This window comes from Plecotus auritus (assembly GCF_963455305.1).
Source record: "Plecotus auritus genome assembly, chromosome: 1".
Taxonomy (NCBI): domain Eukaryota; kingdom Metazoa; phylum Chordata; class Mammalia; order Chiroptera; family Vespertilionidae; genus Plecotus; species Plecotus auritus.
The window spans coordinates 157,871,474-157,888,423 of record NC_137770.1 but is presented as its reverse complement, the minus strand read 5'-3'; the positions used below and the strand labels follow the sequence as shown (position 1 = coordinate 157,888,423).

Here is a 16,950-nt window from a genome sequence, read left to right as displayed (position 1 = left end):
ACGGGTGGGGGCCAGCTGGTTTGCCCTGAAGGGTGTTCTGGATCAGGGTGAGGGTTTCCTTGGGGTGTGGGGTGGCCTGGAAAGGGGCCTGTGGTGGTTTGCAGGCCAGCCACCTCCCCGCCCCCCCTCACCCACCGCCGCTGGGACCCAAGCAGAGGCCCTGGATCTGGGATTTACTTATATTCTACAATTGAAACTTTGTAGCCTGGAGTGGAGCCAAACCTTCTGCTCACTCCGTGGCAGCAGCCATTTCTGTTGGGATTTATGTATCTTCTATAATTGAAACTTTGTAGCATTGAGTGGAGGCCTGGGCCGGCAAGGGCAGGCGGAAAGCTTGGCTTCCTCCATTGCCAGGGAAACCCAAGCCTCCCTCCTGCTCTCTGTGGCTGCAGCCATCTTGGTTGGGTTTATTTGCATATTCCCTCCTGATTGGCTGGTGGGCGTGGCTGGTGGGTGTAGCGGAGGTATGGTCAATTTGCATATTACTCTTTTATTAGATAGGATGACCTCATTGTTGTAAGTATAAGTGTTTGTATGTGTAGAATGTGAACCAAAATGCTAATGGTGTTACCTTTGGGTGGTTGAGTTCCTTTCCTTTAAACATTTCTGTGTTACTTCAGTTTTTGACAAATTAGCCATTATTACTTCCTTTATTTCTTTTATTAGAAATCACAAAAAGATATTTCTATTTGTAAACTAAAACTATAACAGAAACTGTTTTAATCCCCATCCTCTCCCTGATCCTCCCCTCACCCCCCCAAAAAAATATACTATTGTAAATTACCATTATAATTGGAATTCAAAGAAATAATATAGGACTTAGATTGACATCTGCCCTGACTCCAAATGAGAACCAAACACTTATTAGGAGGATACTGGTTTCTATTTCTAAAATGAAGTGGGCTATGTGAAACTGTTTAAGGAAAGCCACAACAAGCATCCTGGGCAAGGTCTTTATCAGTTCTGCAGATTCATCTCTGGCCTTCCCATCCTAAAATTGTGAAATTGTCTGGGGACCACTTAACAGAACTAGAATCCGAAGGAAAGCCCGGCCTCTCTCAGGTATTATGTTCTCTGATTGATCTAAAGTATTTTCTTTGAAGTTCCCTCCTTTGTAAAATAAGTTTTTTAAAGAAAATAAACAAGCTTTAAGGAGAACAAGAAAAGTTGGTTTTTCATTTTTGAGATGACTATCTGATGTCTCAGGGGGCCATGATGGCTTCACTTCAGTCCAAGTTTAAACTCAGATTGAACCAGAATCAAAGCTTCCCGGTATACGCAGTTTCCTGGTGCCAGCTAGGACTGAAGTGGAAATAACACCAATGTAGTCATCATTGTTTTCAGTTAAGCATTCCTGATCCCTTTTATTGCATTAGAAGAATCTTGAAGTGGGGGTTAAGGACAGATAAGTGACTCCAGCTTAATGTCAAGGACTGCTACACATAGTAATCTTAGAGCTTCCACCAACCTGCCTGGGACCCGAAATCATAGACTTAAGAGTTGACACAAATAACATTTTTGGTCTTCCTAAGCTGAACTTATCTCTCCAGCATTAGAATAGAAAATGGCCAGGCCACAATGTTTATTAAGAAATATAAGCTGTGCCCAGCCAGTGTGGCTCTGTTGGTTAAGCGTCATCCCTTGCACAAAGAGGTTGCCCATTCGATTCCTGGTCAGGCCACATGCTTGAGTTGCAGGCTTAATCCCCAGTAGGGGGTGTGCAGGAGGCAGCCGGTCAAACGTGGATATTTCTATCTTTCTTTCCCTCTCCATGCCTCTCTCTCTCTTAAAAAAAATTAATAAAAAAAAGGAAATGGAAAAGAGAATGTACTATGTTCTTGAGCGACCATGAGAGACTTTGTGATGAAGGTGTGGCTACAACTAGTTGTGTAGGATGTCTGTTGAGGTGGGATGAAAGGGAAGGAAGAATTTAAGAGAATCAGGTTCAATACAGAAACTATGTGAAAAATGGTCAGTTTCAAAGGTCTGCCACTGCCTCTTCAACTCATATGGACCAAGTAGAATTCACTACCAGGAGGTAGAAGGGTGGCTGAAGATTTCCTTTGCACAGGAATGTAAATATAGAGTTTACAATCTCCCCCATCTAGCCCATCATTAGTTAGCCCAACTATAGGTCAAAAATAGCTGGCACTGCTTAAATGTTTATAAGTTGGTTAACAGAGATTTATTTTTTTCCCAGGATCCATCACAGTGTTGGATCACAAATAGAAGAGAAGAGAAATATCCTGAAAAATCCATAAATGGGAAAGAGCAGGGGAAGAGAGGAGAGCAGTGAAGCCTAATTCTACCCGTGGTGAAAGAGACTCTGAAAACATAGACCATATGCATTGCCTTTTGGTGTGGATGCAATAAAGACCCCGATTGACGGAGACATCAGAGCAGGATTCTCGCCTTTCACCTTTGTGTCACTGTGTCTGTGACTCTGGGTCCCATACAGAGCCAAGAGACACTGCACTTGGCTCAGCCACACACCATCAAGTGATTGGTCATGAGTTGCCCGAGGGTTCTGTACTGAGAATTCATCTACCAGTTGGCCCCAACATCTGAGGTCATTAAAAAATCCTGAAACCAAGACCCAGGAACCCAGGAGTCGGTTGCCTCAGAGATGTGTTATAGGATCTGTCACAAAACCAAAGGCTTCAGGTTGGAAAGGCACTGGAGATGCCATCGACCACCTGGGCTGAGGACCGTTCCCCTGAGAAGATCCCCAGGTGGGTAATTCTATATCACTTACACAAAAGTTTTCTTCCTTTAGAGTAATGTTGCTGCAGGTTGTTTAGTTATTAAGCATTTGCAATTTGGGATGCCTAAAATCTCAGTAATGAAAGAAGAAACTTCATTTTGGGGCTAAAATTCCAAACAATTTCCAGGCAACTTAAAAAAAAAATCAACTAGCCTTAAGCAAGTCATTGTTTCTTTTGACTGTGAAAAACAAGAGACATGGACCTTGCTTGTAGGAAAATAATGAGGAGGTTCAGGATCCCTGTCCTTCCTCAGAGAATTCAAGTCTCCATCTCTTGGTCCCATCTTCTTAAATAGACTCTGCTGTTCTTTAAATACAAAAGTTTGCTGGATGCAGCTGGCGTGGCTCAGTGGTTGAGCATCAACCTATGAACCAGGAGGTCATAGTTCAATTCCTGGTCAGGGCACATGCCCGAGTTGCAGGCTCAATCCCAGGAGGCAGCCGATCCATGATTCTCTTTCATCATTGATGTTTCCATCTCTCTCTCCCTCTCCTTTCCTCTCTAAAATCAATACAAATATATATATTTTAAAAAGGATTTGCTGGGTCCTCCAGTGGAACTCTGATGCACGGTAAGCAAGACTGCTTAGTGGTTGAGATCTAGGCTCTGGGAAGAGGGCTAGTTAGGAACAAGAAGTCACTACAAGTCATCACCTGATTCTTAGGACCTCTGCCCCCATCCCTCCTCCCCCCCCCCCCGACACACACACACACACACACACACACACACACACACACACTTCTACCCTCCTCAGAGAAATACGCTATGCTGGTTTGGTAGTGAGCAGATCTCTGGAATCTCTCCCACAATATCCACCTTCCCCATTCAACTCTACACCTTATTTCAACAATCCCACCCATGCACATAAAGAAGACATTACTGAGTGGTCTGGAGTTCACACAATCTTCTACTGACTTAATTTTCAAAGAGTTTTAAAAAACAAAAAGAAAAAAAAAAAACAGTTGTCTTATTTTCTGTGTTTTCCCAAATGCAAAGTGGTTTGGTTCTGAGTGAGAGACTGTGAAAAATTAAAACTCCAGAAATTCTTAATTAAGGGAATTAGAAATGTTTCACCCCAATCGATATGGTCCCACAAGCATATATTAAACACTATCTAGAGAGGGAATAATGGCGGCGGAATAGACGGACGTGTTCCGAGCCTTGTCCCAGATCAGAAAGAAAGAACAGCTGAGGGTCGCACAAGGAGTGTTTGTTGGCAAGTTGGGGGACAGCTGAACCCCAGAAGAAGGTGTGGACTGCTAGACGGGGTTCCCCTGACCTGGCAGCACCAACTGCGGCTGGGTCCCCTCCCGGAGCTGCGGGCTTGGACTCGGAGTCTGCGCCATCTTGATCTGGAAAGTGGAGCTTATCAGAAGCCTAAGAATCCACAACTGCGGCACCCACGGAACAGCTCCGAGCCCCAGAACACCGCTCCCCAATTGGTACAAACACACGGGTTCAGAGGACCTCTACACTCCACCACGGAAAGGTCAGATTTCGCCTGGATAAGGTGAGGTCTCTGGTCCCGGTGGAAGAGAGGAACGCGCGTTTTGCGGGAGCTGGAGGACCAGGGAAGTCTGTGCCTAGAAAAATCCGTGGCTGTTGGGGCTGGCGTGATCTGTGAATGTGGAAAGGGGTCCTCAGAGCTGCTAACAGAAGAGCTCTCTAAAAAGCAACCAATTTTGATCTGAAGTGCAGGGACACCCTAAGAATTTCAAGGGTGTGCTGGCTGCCTAGACTTACGCGCAGCCCCGGAATTCCCCGGGCGCCTAGGCTTACACGCAGCCCCGGACTTCGCACACTTGGGCTTTTTCCTCTTGAAATTCTTGCTTCTGATTACTAAGCCCAATACATAGGATCACCCAGTTGGGGACACCCTGGGAGACTGCAGGGGAAAGTTGTTTTTCTGGAACCTGGGGATCGGAGCGGGAAGTGACCATCGGAGAGTCAGTTCTGAGGCAGCCCACTCCCACAAACCGGTAGTGAATGCCACAGGGAAAGAAGACTATAACACTGCCTAGAGAGGCCATAGATAGACCCGGAAGTCAATCCAGAAATACTGCCACCCAGGGGCTGAATCACAAATTGACTCTTGTGTAATCAAAAATAAAGGAATACGAGAAATTAAGACACACCGCCTGCTTAAAATCAGGACTGGCTTACAACACTGAAGAGCAGTGGAACGCAGGGAACTGCAATACTGTCCGGACTGAGAAACAGGCATGCCAAACAGAACAACAGAGGAAGTGAATGACCTTCACTACTCCACATTTTATTTTTATTTTTTATTTTTTTATTTTTTTTATTTTCATTTTTTGCATCTTTTACTCAAGAAACTAACTTTTTTTTTCTTTTTTCATCACTTTATTTTACCTTTTTAATTATTACATTATTATTTTCAATCCGTATTATTACTACTGCTATTTTATCTTTTTTTTGTGTGTCATTTTATTTTCTCTTCATTTTATTTTGGGATTAGGGTTCTACATTCTATTTTTATCTTTCCTTTAGCATCATTTTACTCTATCTCAACTCTACCTTTATACCATCACTCTCTTCCTAACCTTCCCCTTTTCGGTGTCCTGTTTATCTTACCCCTTTCCTGCTTTAGATTTTCCCTATTCTTTCTGTTTACCCCTTTGTTAAAATTTCACCCTACTTACATATCTAATCTCCAATCCCCTGCTCCAAGTCCATACACACCTCTCTCTTCACTGTCTTAACTATCCAAAAACTTGTTTTTCTCTCTGTCCTTTTGTTGTCGTTCGCTTGAATGTAGATTATATCTAATTTTTATGCTTTTTTGTGATATTGTTTTGCTTATTCTTCTTTTGTTTATTTTTTTGTTTGTTTTGTGCTTCAGCTTTCCCTTGCCTCACTCAATATTAGTTGGTGTTGTAGTTTGTATTAATCCCCAGGTACTTGTTGCTGGCATTTGCTGGGATTAGTGATTGTTCTATTGGAGTTTTATCCCCAATATATATAGTCTGTTCCCCTTTCTCTCTTAGTCTCTTTCTTGTCTCTCTTACTTTTTTTTTATTTTTTTTTCTTTCCCTTTTCCCAATTTCATTTTGACACTCCTTTTTTTTCTTTCTTTCTTTTTCCTCTTCTTCTTTCTCTCCTATCCCCTAATTTGCCTTTCTCTGGTGGTCACCTTTATTGGAGGTTATTAATATCGTGAATACATTTCTGTTCAGCGCCTTGTGTGTTGTACCTGGTAGTGCTGTATTTTGTGCCTTTAAATTGACGCAGGAGAGAGAGAACTACATAACCAGACACCCAGAGAAGAGAGACCATGGGGAGACAAAGAAACAGCCCGCATATGAAAGAAAAGCAGGCATCACCAGAAAAGGAAGTAAACGAGATGGAGGCAAGCAACCTTCCAGAGAAAGAATTCACAGAAATGTTCATAAGGTGGCTGAAAAGAATGGAAGACAAATTCGACAATATGAGCAAGAACCAAGAGGAAATGAAGAAGAACCAAGAAGAAATGAAAAATGACATCGCTGCTGAAAAGAACTCAATAGAAAGCATCAAGAGTAGACTAGAAGAAGCAGAGGACCGCATCAGTGAGCTAGAAGACAAGATGGGAAAAAATAACCAAGTAGAGCAACTTCTAGAAAAAAAAATTAAAAGGCAGGAGGAGAGCCTAAGGGAACTTTGGGACAACACGAAACAAAACAACATCCGCATAATAGGGGTTCCAGAAGGAAAGGAAGCTGAGCAAGGAATAGAAAACCTATTTGAGGAAATAATGACAGAAAATTTCCCTGATATAGGGAAGAAAAAACCCACACAAATCCAAGAAGCTCACTGAGTCCCAAGCAAAATGAACCCTAAAAGACCGACGCCAAGGCACATTATAATTAAATTGGCAAACACCAACAACAAAGAATCTTAAAAGCGGCAAGAGAGAGACAGAAAGTTACATACAAAAGAACCCCCATCAGACCAGCAACTGATTTCTCAACAGAAACTCATCAGGCCAGAAGGGAATGGAATGAAATATAAAAAGTCATGCAAAGGAAGGGTCTGAATCCAAGAATACTGTACCCAGCAAGGCTGTCAATCAAAATTGAAGGTGAAATCAGGAGCTTCACAGACAAAAAAGGACTAAGGGAATTTATTACCACCAAACCAGCAATGCAAGAAATGCTAAAGGGTCTGCTGTAAAAAAAAAAAAAAAGGAAAGAAATAGGAAGCGAAGAAGTAACACAGGGGTAAAGAATAGGAATGGCGACAAATAAGTACCTATCAATAATAACTTTAAATGTAAATGGATTAAATGCCCCAATCAAAAGACATAGGATAACGGATTGGATAAAAAAACAAGACCCATATATCTGCTGTCTACAAGAAACCCACCTTAGAAAAAAAGACACACACAGACTGAGGGTGAAGGGATGGAAAAAGGTTTTCCAGGCAAATGGAACTGAAAAAAAAGCTGGGGTAGCAATACTTATATCTGACAAATTAGATCTCAAAGTGAAGGTCATAACAAGAGATAAGGAAGGCCACTTCATAATACTAAAGGGAACAATCCAACAAGAAGAAATAACTCTGGTAAACATATATGCACCCAATACAGGAGCACCCAAATACATAAAAAAAACTCCTGGAGGATATGAAGGGAGAGATTGACAGCAATACAATCATAGTAGGAGACTTTAATACCCCACTATCACCATTTGACACATCCTCTAAACAAAAAATCAGCAAAGAAACATCAATCCTAAATGACTCACTAGACCAGATGGAATTAATTGACATCTTCAGAACATTTCACCCCAAAGCCACAGAATATACATTCTTCTCATGTGCACATAGGTCATTTTCAAAGATAGACCATATGTTGGGACATAGGCAAAGTCTCTTCAAATTCAAGAAGATAGAAATCATATCAAGCATCTTCTCAGACCACAGTGGCATAAAACTGGAAATCAACTACAATAAAAACAACCCAAAGAAATCAAACACATGGAGACTAAACAGCATGCTATTAAACCATGACTGGGTTATCAGAGAGATCAAAGAAGAAATAAAAAACATCATGGCAACAAATGACAATGAAAACACTACAATCCAAAATCTATGGGACACAGCGAAAGCAGTCTTGAGAGGGAAGTTCATAGCTCTACAAGCCTACTGCAAAAAACAAGAAACAATGGTAATAAAATACCTAACCCAACAACTCAAAGAGTTAGAAAAAGAGCAACAAGAAAAGCCCAGTGTAAGCAGAAGGAAGGAAATAATAAAGATCAGAGCAGAGATAAACGACATAGAGACCAAAGAAACAATACAAAAGATCAACAAAACCAAGAGCTGGTTCTTTGAAAGGATACACAAGATTGATGAACCTCTAGCCAGGCTCACCAAGAAGCAAAGAGAGAGGACCCAAATAAACAAAATCAGAAATGAAAGAGGTGAAATAACAACAGATCCCGCCGAAATACAAAGGATTGTTAAAAAATACTACAAACAACTCTATTCCAACAAACTGGACAACCTGGAGGAAATGGACATATTCCTAGAAAAATATAACCTTCCAAAACTTAATCAGGAAGAATCTAAACAGCTCAACATGCCAGTAACTATGGAAGAAATTGAAGCAGTCATCAAAGAGCTTCCGGCAAACAAAAGCCCGGGGCCAGACGGCTTCACAGGAGAGTTTTACCAAACATTCAAAGAAGAACTAAAACCTATCCTCCTCAGACTATTCCAAAAAATTCAAGAGGAAGGAACACCTCCAAGCTCCTTCTATGAAGCCAGCATCACCCTAATACCAAAACCAGATAAAGACAACACAATGAAGGAGAATTACAGGCCAATATCCCTCATGAATGTAGATGCCAAAATCCTCAACAACATTCTAGCAAATTGGATCCAGCACTACATCAGGAAGATCATACACCATGACCAAGTAGGGTTTATGCCAGGAATGCAAGGATGGTACAATATCCGCACATCAATAAATGTGATACATCACATAAACAAATTGAGAGATAAAAATCACATAGTCATATCAATTGATGCAGAAAAAGCATTTGACAAAATCCAACACCCTTTCTTGATAAAAACTCTCAACAAGGTGGGAATAGAAGGATCATACCTCAACATAATAAAAGCTATATATGATAAACCCACAGCTAACATCATACTCAATGGGCAAAAACTAAAACCATTTCCCCTAAGAACAGGAACAAGACAGGGATGCCCACTCTCACCACTCCTGTTTGACATAGTACTGGAAGTATTAGCCACTGCAATTAGACAAGAAGAAGAAATAAAAGGCATCCAAATTGGAAAAGAAGAAGTAAAGCTGTCCTTATTTGCAGATGACATGATTTTTATTGTACATAAAAAACCTGAAAGACTCCATCAAAAAACTAACAGACTTAATAAATGAATTCGGCAATGTAGCAGGATACAAAATTAACGCCAAGAAATCTATGGCATTTCTATACACCAACAGTGAACTTACAGAAAGAGAGACTAAAAAAGCAATCCCATTTTCCATCACACCAAAAAAATTAAGATACTTAGGAATAAACCTAATGAAGGAGGTAAAAGACCTATATGCGGAAAACTACAGGACACTGAAAAAAGAGATAGAGGAAGATGTAAACAGACGGAAGAACATACCATGTTCATGGATTGGTAGAATCAACATCATTAAAATGTCCATACTACCCAAAGCAATCTATAGATTCAATGCACTCCCCATTAAAATACCAACGGCATATTTCACAGACCTAGAAAGAACTCTCCAAAAATTCATCTGGAATAAAAAAAGACCCCGAATAGCCACAGCAATCCTGAGAAAGAAGAATAAAGTAGGAGGGATCTCAATACCAGATTTCAAGCTGTATTACAAAGCCACTGTCCTCAAAACAGCCTGGTACTGGCACAAGAACAGACATATAGATCAATGGAACAGAATAGAGAATCCAGATATCGACCCAAACCCCTATGCTCAATTAATATTTGACAAAGGAGGCATGAGCATACAATGCAGTCAAGACAGTCTCTTCAATAAATGGTGTTGGGAAAATTGGACAGATACATGCAAAAAAATGAAAGTAGATCACCAACTTACACCATACACAAAAATAAACTCAAAATGGTTACAGGACTTAAATATAAGACGGGAAACCATAAAAATACTAGAGGAATCCACAGGCAGCAAAATCTCAGACATATGCCAAAAGAACTTTTTCACTGATACTGCCCCTAGGGCAATGGAAGTCAAAGAGAAAATAAACAAATGGGACTACATCAAAATAAAAAGCTTTTGCACAGCAAAAGAAACCACCTACAAAACAATAAGAAACCCCACTGTATGGGAGAACATATTTGCAAATGTTATCACTGATAAAGGTTTAATCTCCAACATCTACAGGCAGCTTATACAACTTAATAAAAGGAAGATAAATGATCCAATAAAAAAATGGGCAACAGACCTAAATAGAATCTTTTCGAAAGAAGACAGAAGGAAGGCCAAGAGACACATGAAAACATGCTCAAAGTCACTAATTATCCAAGAGATGCAAATCAAAACGACAATGTGATACCATCTCACACCTGTCAGAATGGCTATCATCAACAAATCAACAAACAACAAGTGTTGGCGAGGATGCGGAGAAAAAGGAACCCTCGTGCACTGCTGGTGGAAATGCAGACTGGTGCAGCCACTGTGGAGAACAGTATGGAGTTTCCTCAAAAAACTGAAAATGGAACTCCCATTTGACCCAGTAATCCCACTCCTGGGAATATATCCTAAGAAACTAGAAATACCAATCAGAAAGGATATATGCACCCCTATGTTCATAGCAGCACAATTTACCATAGCTAAGATTTGGAAACAGCCTAAGTGCCCGTCAGCAGATGACTGGATCAGAAAACTATGGTACATCTACACAATGGAATACTATGCTACCATAAAAAAGAAGGAATTACTACCATTTGTAGGCACCTGGATGGAATTAGAGAACATTATGCTAAGTGAAATAAGCCAGTCAATGAAAGAAAAATACCACATGATCTCACTCATTTGGGGATAATGAAAAACATTATAAACTGATGAACAAAAAGATAGATACAGAGGCAGTAAAGCATCAAACAGACTGTCAAATTACAGCGGTAAGGTTAGGGAGAGGTGGGGGAAATAAGAGATCAACTGAAGGACTTATATGCATGTATATAAGAGTAACCAACGGATGCAAAACATTGGGGGGTGAGGGCATGTATGGGAGTGGGGTGGGGTGGGCAATGGTAAGATATGTACACATATAATACCTTAATAAAAAATATATATATATAGAAAGAAAAAAAATAAACACTATCTATTTGCCAACGACTGACTACAAATAAAAATTGCATTGAAACAAGTTACAGGAGCTTGTCAATATGAAAGTGGCTTGCTCTTTGGAGGAGTCACTGAGAGCTGCCTTTGGTATCAGCACACCTGTACTCGGCTCTCGCTGTGCACACAGAAACTTGGGATGTCACTCCTCTGGCTGGATTTCCATGCTTCCCCTGGTTAAGTAGCACACTGACACTCTCCCTGCAAGGGGGCGGGCGGGTACTTAACCAGGCTGTAGATAAGTACTAAAAACAGTGACTATGACTAAAGGCAAGTGCTTTGCCTGAATTAATTCATTTAATCCTCACAACAGTCGTAAGAGCAGAAGTGGGTTTACTATTTATATTTAATATTTTATTTAGAAGCTAATAAAATATAAGTTTCAGGACCCCTCACTGGCACAGTCCCTCATCAGTGAGTGATACTTGTGGTGTTTGTCAGCTTGTCAGCTGTCTCATGTGCTGTGACTTACTTAACATCCTAAATAAATGTTCACTTTAGCACCTAATTTGTAGTCATGCATTGATATTTTTTGCTTTAAGAGGGCCCTGCAAATTGTGTAAACTTTACTCCTCTCTCAAAACTTATATTTACTCCTGTCGACGGGTAAAAACTATTAACAACTCTGGCTTGCAGATGATGAAACTAAGACTCAGAGAGCTTAAGTTTCTTGCCCAAGAACACACAGCCAATACTGATTTGAACACAGGCAGTCTGGCTCCACTTGGAATGCTCTTTAATCATATATTTAATTGCTTTTTATTATTTTTACATAGAGCTCCTAGCAAACTTTCTGGGATAGTATGGACCTTTAATAATTAATGATTGTTATTTTATAAATTAAAAATTGCTTTTGTAATAAATGGAATATAGCGTTATCCTTATTTAAAGAAACTATATCAATTTGAAACTTAGAAAACAGATAAATTTGTAGCAGGCTGATTTTATACAAGAGACTTCTATTTTAATATTAATTTCTGAAAGCAGCATTATTCTAAGTGTGATCCACAGATCACCAGCATCAAGATCATCTAGGCCCCACCCAAACTGATGGGAGGGGAGGTCTCAGAAATGTGAATAGAGTGTCTTTTTGCACACCAAAGTTTGAAAAACACTGCTCACAGTAGTCCTACTATGGGTAATATTGTTTACAGATGAGATGGAGGGAAAGTGAGAAAAGAATCTGAATCCAAAGTGTTACCATAATACCTCCAATTAAAGGTAAATGACAAATAAGAAAACTTCTTAGAAATTGCAATGCCATTTAATATCCAGTTATTTTTGACAAATATATATATATATAATATATATATATATTATATACATATATAATATATATATTATATATATATATATATATACACACACACAGTTATATAAGACAAATTGAATTTAGTGCAGCGGGTGTGGGTGGGTGGGAATTTGAATTTACCTATAGTTTTGAAGACCACAATTCTGAGAATAGAGCACACACTACATTTTTAGGTATTGTTCTCAGTTTTAAGTAAACTATTAATTCTATCAATTTTCAAAATCCTTTTTAATAAGTCACTTCATCATCCACATTCTAAAGATGGGGAAATCATAGCTCAGATGTTAACACTCAGAAAGTCTGATTCTGGAGCCCATGCTCTTAAATCCTATATAACAATAAATAAATATCAAATAAATATTTTAGTAGAGCAGTGATAGATAAAATTGCTAATTTTCACAGGACCCTATATCTTGGTGTGTGTTTTCTGAGTCATTATCAAGATGAATGAATAGGACCATGGCTTGAAGACAGCATGAAATCACTAAACCCATGTTATGTTATGCGGGAGAGTTTAGAGTGGTAAAAGCCTACTGGGACTTGCAGATGTTAGAGCTTTAATCCCTCCTCCTAGTTCATAAACAGAATCTTTGTTTCAGTTCTTCCCACACTCTCCTTCCTCCATCCTCCCAGAAAACATGTTAAGATCTTTACCCTAAATTCCTTTCCTCAGCACTTCAGCTGCCCAAGCCTACCAGCCAGTGCCAGCATTAAGTTCTGACATTGTTCCAAGCACTTTAAGTCTACCAGCTATTCAATCCTTACCACCCTATTCTTTCCTACACTTTACAGAATTGGAAATTGAGGCCCCAAGTAAGGTGCCTAGTGTCCTAGAGCTGGTAAGTGACAGACTCAGGAATCAAATCCAAGCAGCCTGGAACCAAGCCCACTCCCTTAACCACTTACTAAAACATTACCATTTATTAAGTGCCCACTGTATACCTTTACACAGATCAGCAGCTCAATACTTTGGAGTATTCTCAAAAGGAGATCTACTCCCTGCTGTGATCAACAGGAAAGAAAGAAGAGGCAGGGAATTAAACCACTTGTCCAGGCCACACAACTATAAATGGCCAAGACCAGCCTTTCTCTCTGGAACCACAGCCTGCACTTTCCCTACTCCATGCACAGACTCCAGGGATTTTTATGGGTTATTTCTCCTGACAACCCTACAAGAGAATGACCATTTCTTCCACTTTTCAGGAAGCACATCCAGGAGGCAGAGTCCACATGAACGTAATCATCTGATGTTTAGGCAGATTCCATCTGGATCTGCTCTGCAAACCAAGGTGCTAGAAAAGGGGGAGGAGGAATATGCCTACGTATCTCTTTCGCCCATCATGTGAAAACATGCTTCACACGAAACAACTTAAAGTTTTAAGTGCTATATGTGTAAACAGCACCAGGAGGTGTAGATATGCACTGTCTGCTTGGGACGGAGCCATTTCTCCTTGTAAGGTCTTTACACTGATACTCATATGAACTTGTTTTATATTTTTTCAAAAAGCTTTCCTGTTCATCAGTCACTATTTGAGGTTTCACGGTTTCAAGTTGTATCCACCTGTGAGGTTAGGCCATTTAAACGCAAACATGGCAGGTGCACAGAATAGTAACCAGGAGACTTGAGACCCTTTGGTTGCTGGTCCCCGGCCACCTACTGGGATGTCGTGTTCTCCCGGTTTTCACATCAGAAACGCGGAGGCATCCGGGAGCTTGGAATTTTCCCTGGATTGGGCTTTCTCTCTGAACAGCTAGGAGCAGCAATAACAGCCACACTACCCCACAGAGCCTCTTAAAGAAGATCCTTGTCATTAGTTAACTTAGGACTCTGGCTCAGAAATGGCAACAAAAAACTAGCAGAAATGTGCGCAGATAACAGGAACCAAGGAGATTTGGTTCCGCAGGCCCCTGAAGTCGCAGGCACAGTTCTGCAGGAAACTTCCCTGTCCAGGCTCTTGCGCAAGTCACCAATAGATAGAGAAGCTCCCTCGCAGAAGGTTGGGGAACGAAGAAGAAAAGGGGGGGGGGGGACAATGTCCAGGATATGGGGTGGTCCCTCCCTTCGTGGCGTCCAGGACTGGTCAAAGGATCCTGTCCAGCAGCCACGCGCCCAAAGGAGGCAGTGGGAAGGGACAACAGCCCGCGCCCAGGGCCCTCCCTGGGTTCCCCCAGATTTCCACTTACTTGCTCCGAAGTGTCACCCCAGCTCCGCGCCTCTCCCAGCGACCCCGCACAGAGCGGCAGCCCCCAGCACAGCGCCAGCAGCAGGAGCATGGCAGCACTCGCCCGTGGGACTTGTGCAGGGAACTGCGTGGGGATCCGGCAGCGGACGCGCCCAGGGGACAGCGCCCGGACTCTGGCAGCAGAGGCGCACGGCCCTGCCTCCCTGCGCCCCAGCCAACCTCAGCCCCGCCACCCGCGCGCCACGCCCCCGGCCCGCCCCGCGCATCCCCGGGTCCATCCAGGCGGCGCCCCCTCTGCTCCAGGGAGGAGACCCTGCAGGCTGGCCAGCAGCAAGCACAACTCGCCCACCCCGTCCGCCTTCAGCCCGGCCCCCTAACTCTTGGGCCCCGGGAGCTCGCCCCGACTCCTTCCCTTGACTTCTTCGCAGCCCTCTCCTTCCAGCGCCCGTGACACCCCCACCCCACAACTCTTCGTTTCCTGCAAAGTGCGAAATGCTTCTTCATGGACTCGCTTCTTTTCTGCAGGAGGATACGGGAAGGGCCGGACTGACCACCGTAGCCCACCTCCCTCATCTGCTATAGATATCGCTGCTTCCCGCCCCCTCTGCACCTGCCCCCCTGTTACAATTCCCACCGCCCCCCACCCGCTGGACTAAAGACAACAGCAGTCCTTCTTCCCTCCGCCTGGAGAACAGTACATTCCTCTTGGCCTCAGGCACTGATGCTTAGAAGCCAAATTAAGAGATGCTAATTAGTAGCCTAATGCAAAAAGTACTAGCAGTGTTGTCCCCATTTATGAGTTCTGCCATAAGGGGACAGGAAAGAGGAAGCTAGAAGTGGCACCATGTAGTATTTCTAATTCTTTTGATCGTTAATCATGAAAATGAATGTCATTGTTATCTTAGTTACAAACTATTGGTGATATGTCCATCCTGTCATAGGAATAATTATTATCTACCAACCCCCTACACATGGCCTTGTAGAGACTGGGCACCATCTTTTTATCTGGTAGACACCGTGTAGCTAAAGCTGTTTCTTTACTTCATCTTCCAAAACACAATTACTCAAAAGACATGTTTAGGTGTAGTGACAATTGCATCTACATGAATGAGCTGAATGATAGTGAGAGGTTGATGACAATCTCAAAGGCAAACAACAGGGAAATGGCTAACTCAAATAATGGAACATCCATTGTGTAGAATATTATACAGCCATTAAATAATAATCATGAGGTCTATAGAAACGTGAAAAATGTTTGTAATATAAAATAAAGGATAAAATCAAATTATATAATAGTATCAACAGAATGGTTGTAATTAGGTAAAAATACATATGCATAGACATACAAACTAGGGGAAAACAAGAAAAATGAAAACAGTGGGAGTGTTAGTTTGTAGTGATACCTCTCGTTAAATTACTGTATTTACTCTTGTTGTAATGCTTTCTGTTCATCAGAGACTTTGGGAGAGGAAAAAACAAACAAATATGTTGCTACTGTTAAATAAATGAAAGGAAAATCCCTGTAATTAGTAGTTAATCATTTAACAGCTTAACCACAGATTAATTTAAAAAAACATGCAGCCAACAAGAAGTGACAGTAGCTGGTCCCACAAAATTTCTACAACAAAACCACAGATAAAGGAGAGTTTTGAACTAAGTCAAAGGATTTTTTTTAAATATATTTTATTGATTTTTTACAGAGAGGAAGGGAGCGGGATAAAGAGTTAGAAACATTGGTGAGAGAGAAACATCGATCAGCTGCCTCCTGCACACTCCCCACCGGGGATGTGCCCGCAACCAAGGTACATGCCCTTGGCCAGAATCAAACCTGGGACCCTTGAGTCCACAGGACGACGCTCTATCCACTAAGCCACACTGGTCAGGGCAGGATTTTTATTTTTAGAATCTGACTATGAGTTTTGAATGTGTCTCATGCCCCAGCCAAACTCAGACGATAGGCCCAAATCTTCCGGACTTGAAGTTTGCCTATTCCCTCCCTTCTCAAAAGAAAAATACCTACTTGTGAACTAAAAGTTGAATTTGGGGAAAGCCAGGTTATTTGAAAGGGAACAATAACAGCTCTATGATGTCAGTCCTCCAACACAACTGGGAGCACATCTTTGTCCTCCCTTCCTACCACCCATCTCCCACTCATCTCTATTTTTGGCCTTATATCTGCTCCATGTCCAATTTGTCACAACTGATTTCTGCAGAGGTCCAACATTAAGAAAAGTGAATTTTATTTTCATCACCTTGCAGGACTCTCCAATTCTACTCTAGGCCATGGTACTCCTGCATTGTTAATGTTTGTTTTAAGGCCAGTTTCTC

General features: G+C 41.6%; 1 protein-coding gene across 1 annotated transcript in view; it reads right to left on the bottom strand.

Annotated features, from left to right (window-relative positions):
* Nucleotides 1-14,838, bottom strand: part of ITIH5 (inter-alpha-trypsin inhibitor heavy chain 5) — a 100,193-nt gene extending 85,355 nt beyond the window's left edge. The window contains exon 1 of the mRNA XM_080679157.1: nt 14,624-14,838. Coding sequence (XP_080535283.1) covers nt 14,624-14,713 — 90 coding nt within the window. The 5' untranslated portion in view covers nt 14,714-14,838. The remainder of the gene's footprint in view (nt 1-14,623) is intronic.
* Between the last annotated feature and the right edge of the window lie 2,112 nt (nt 14,839-16,950).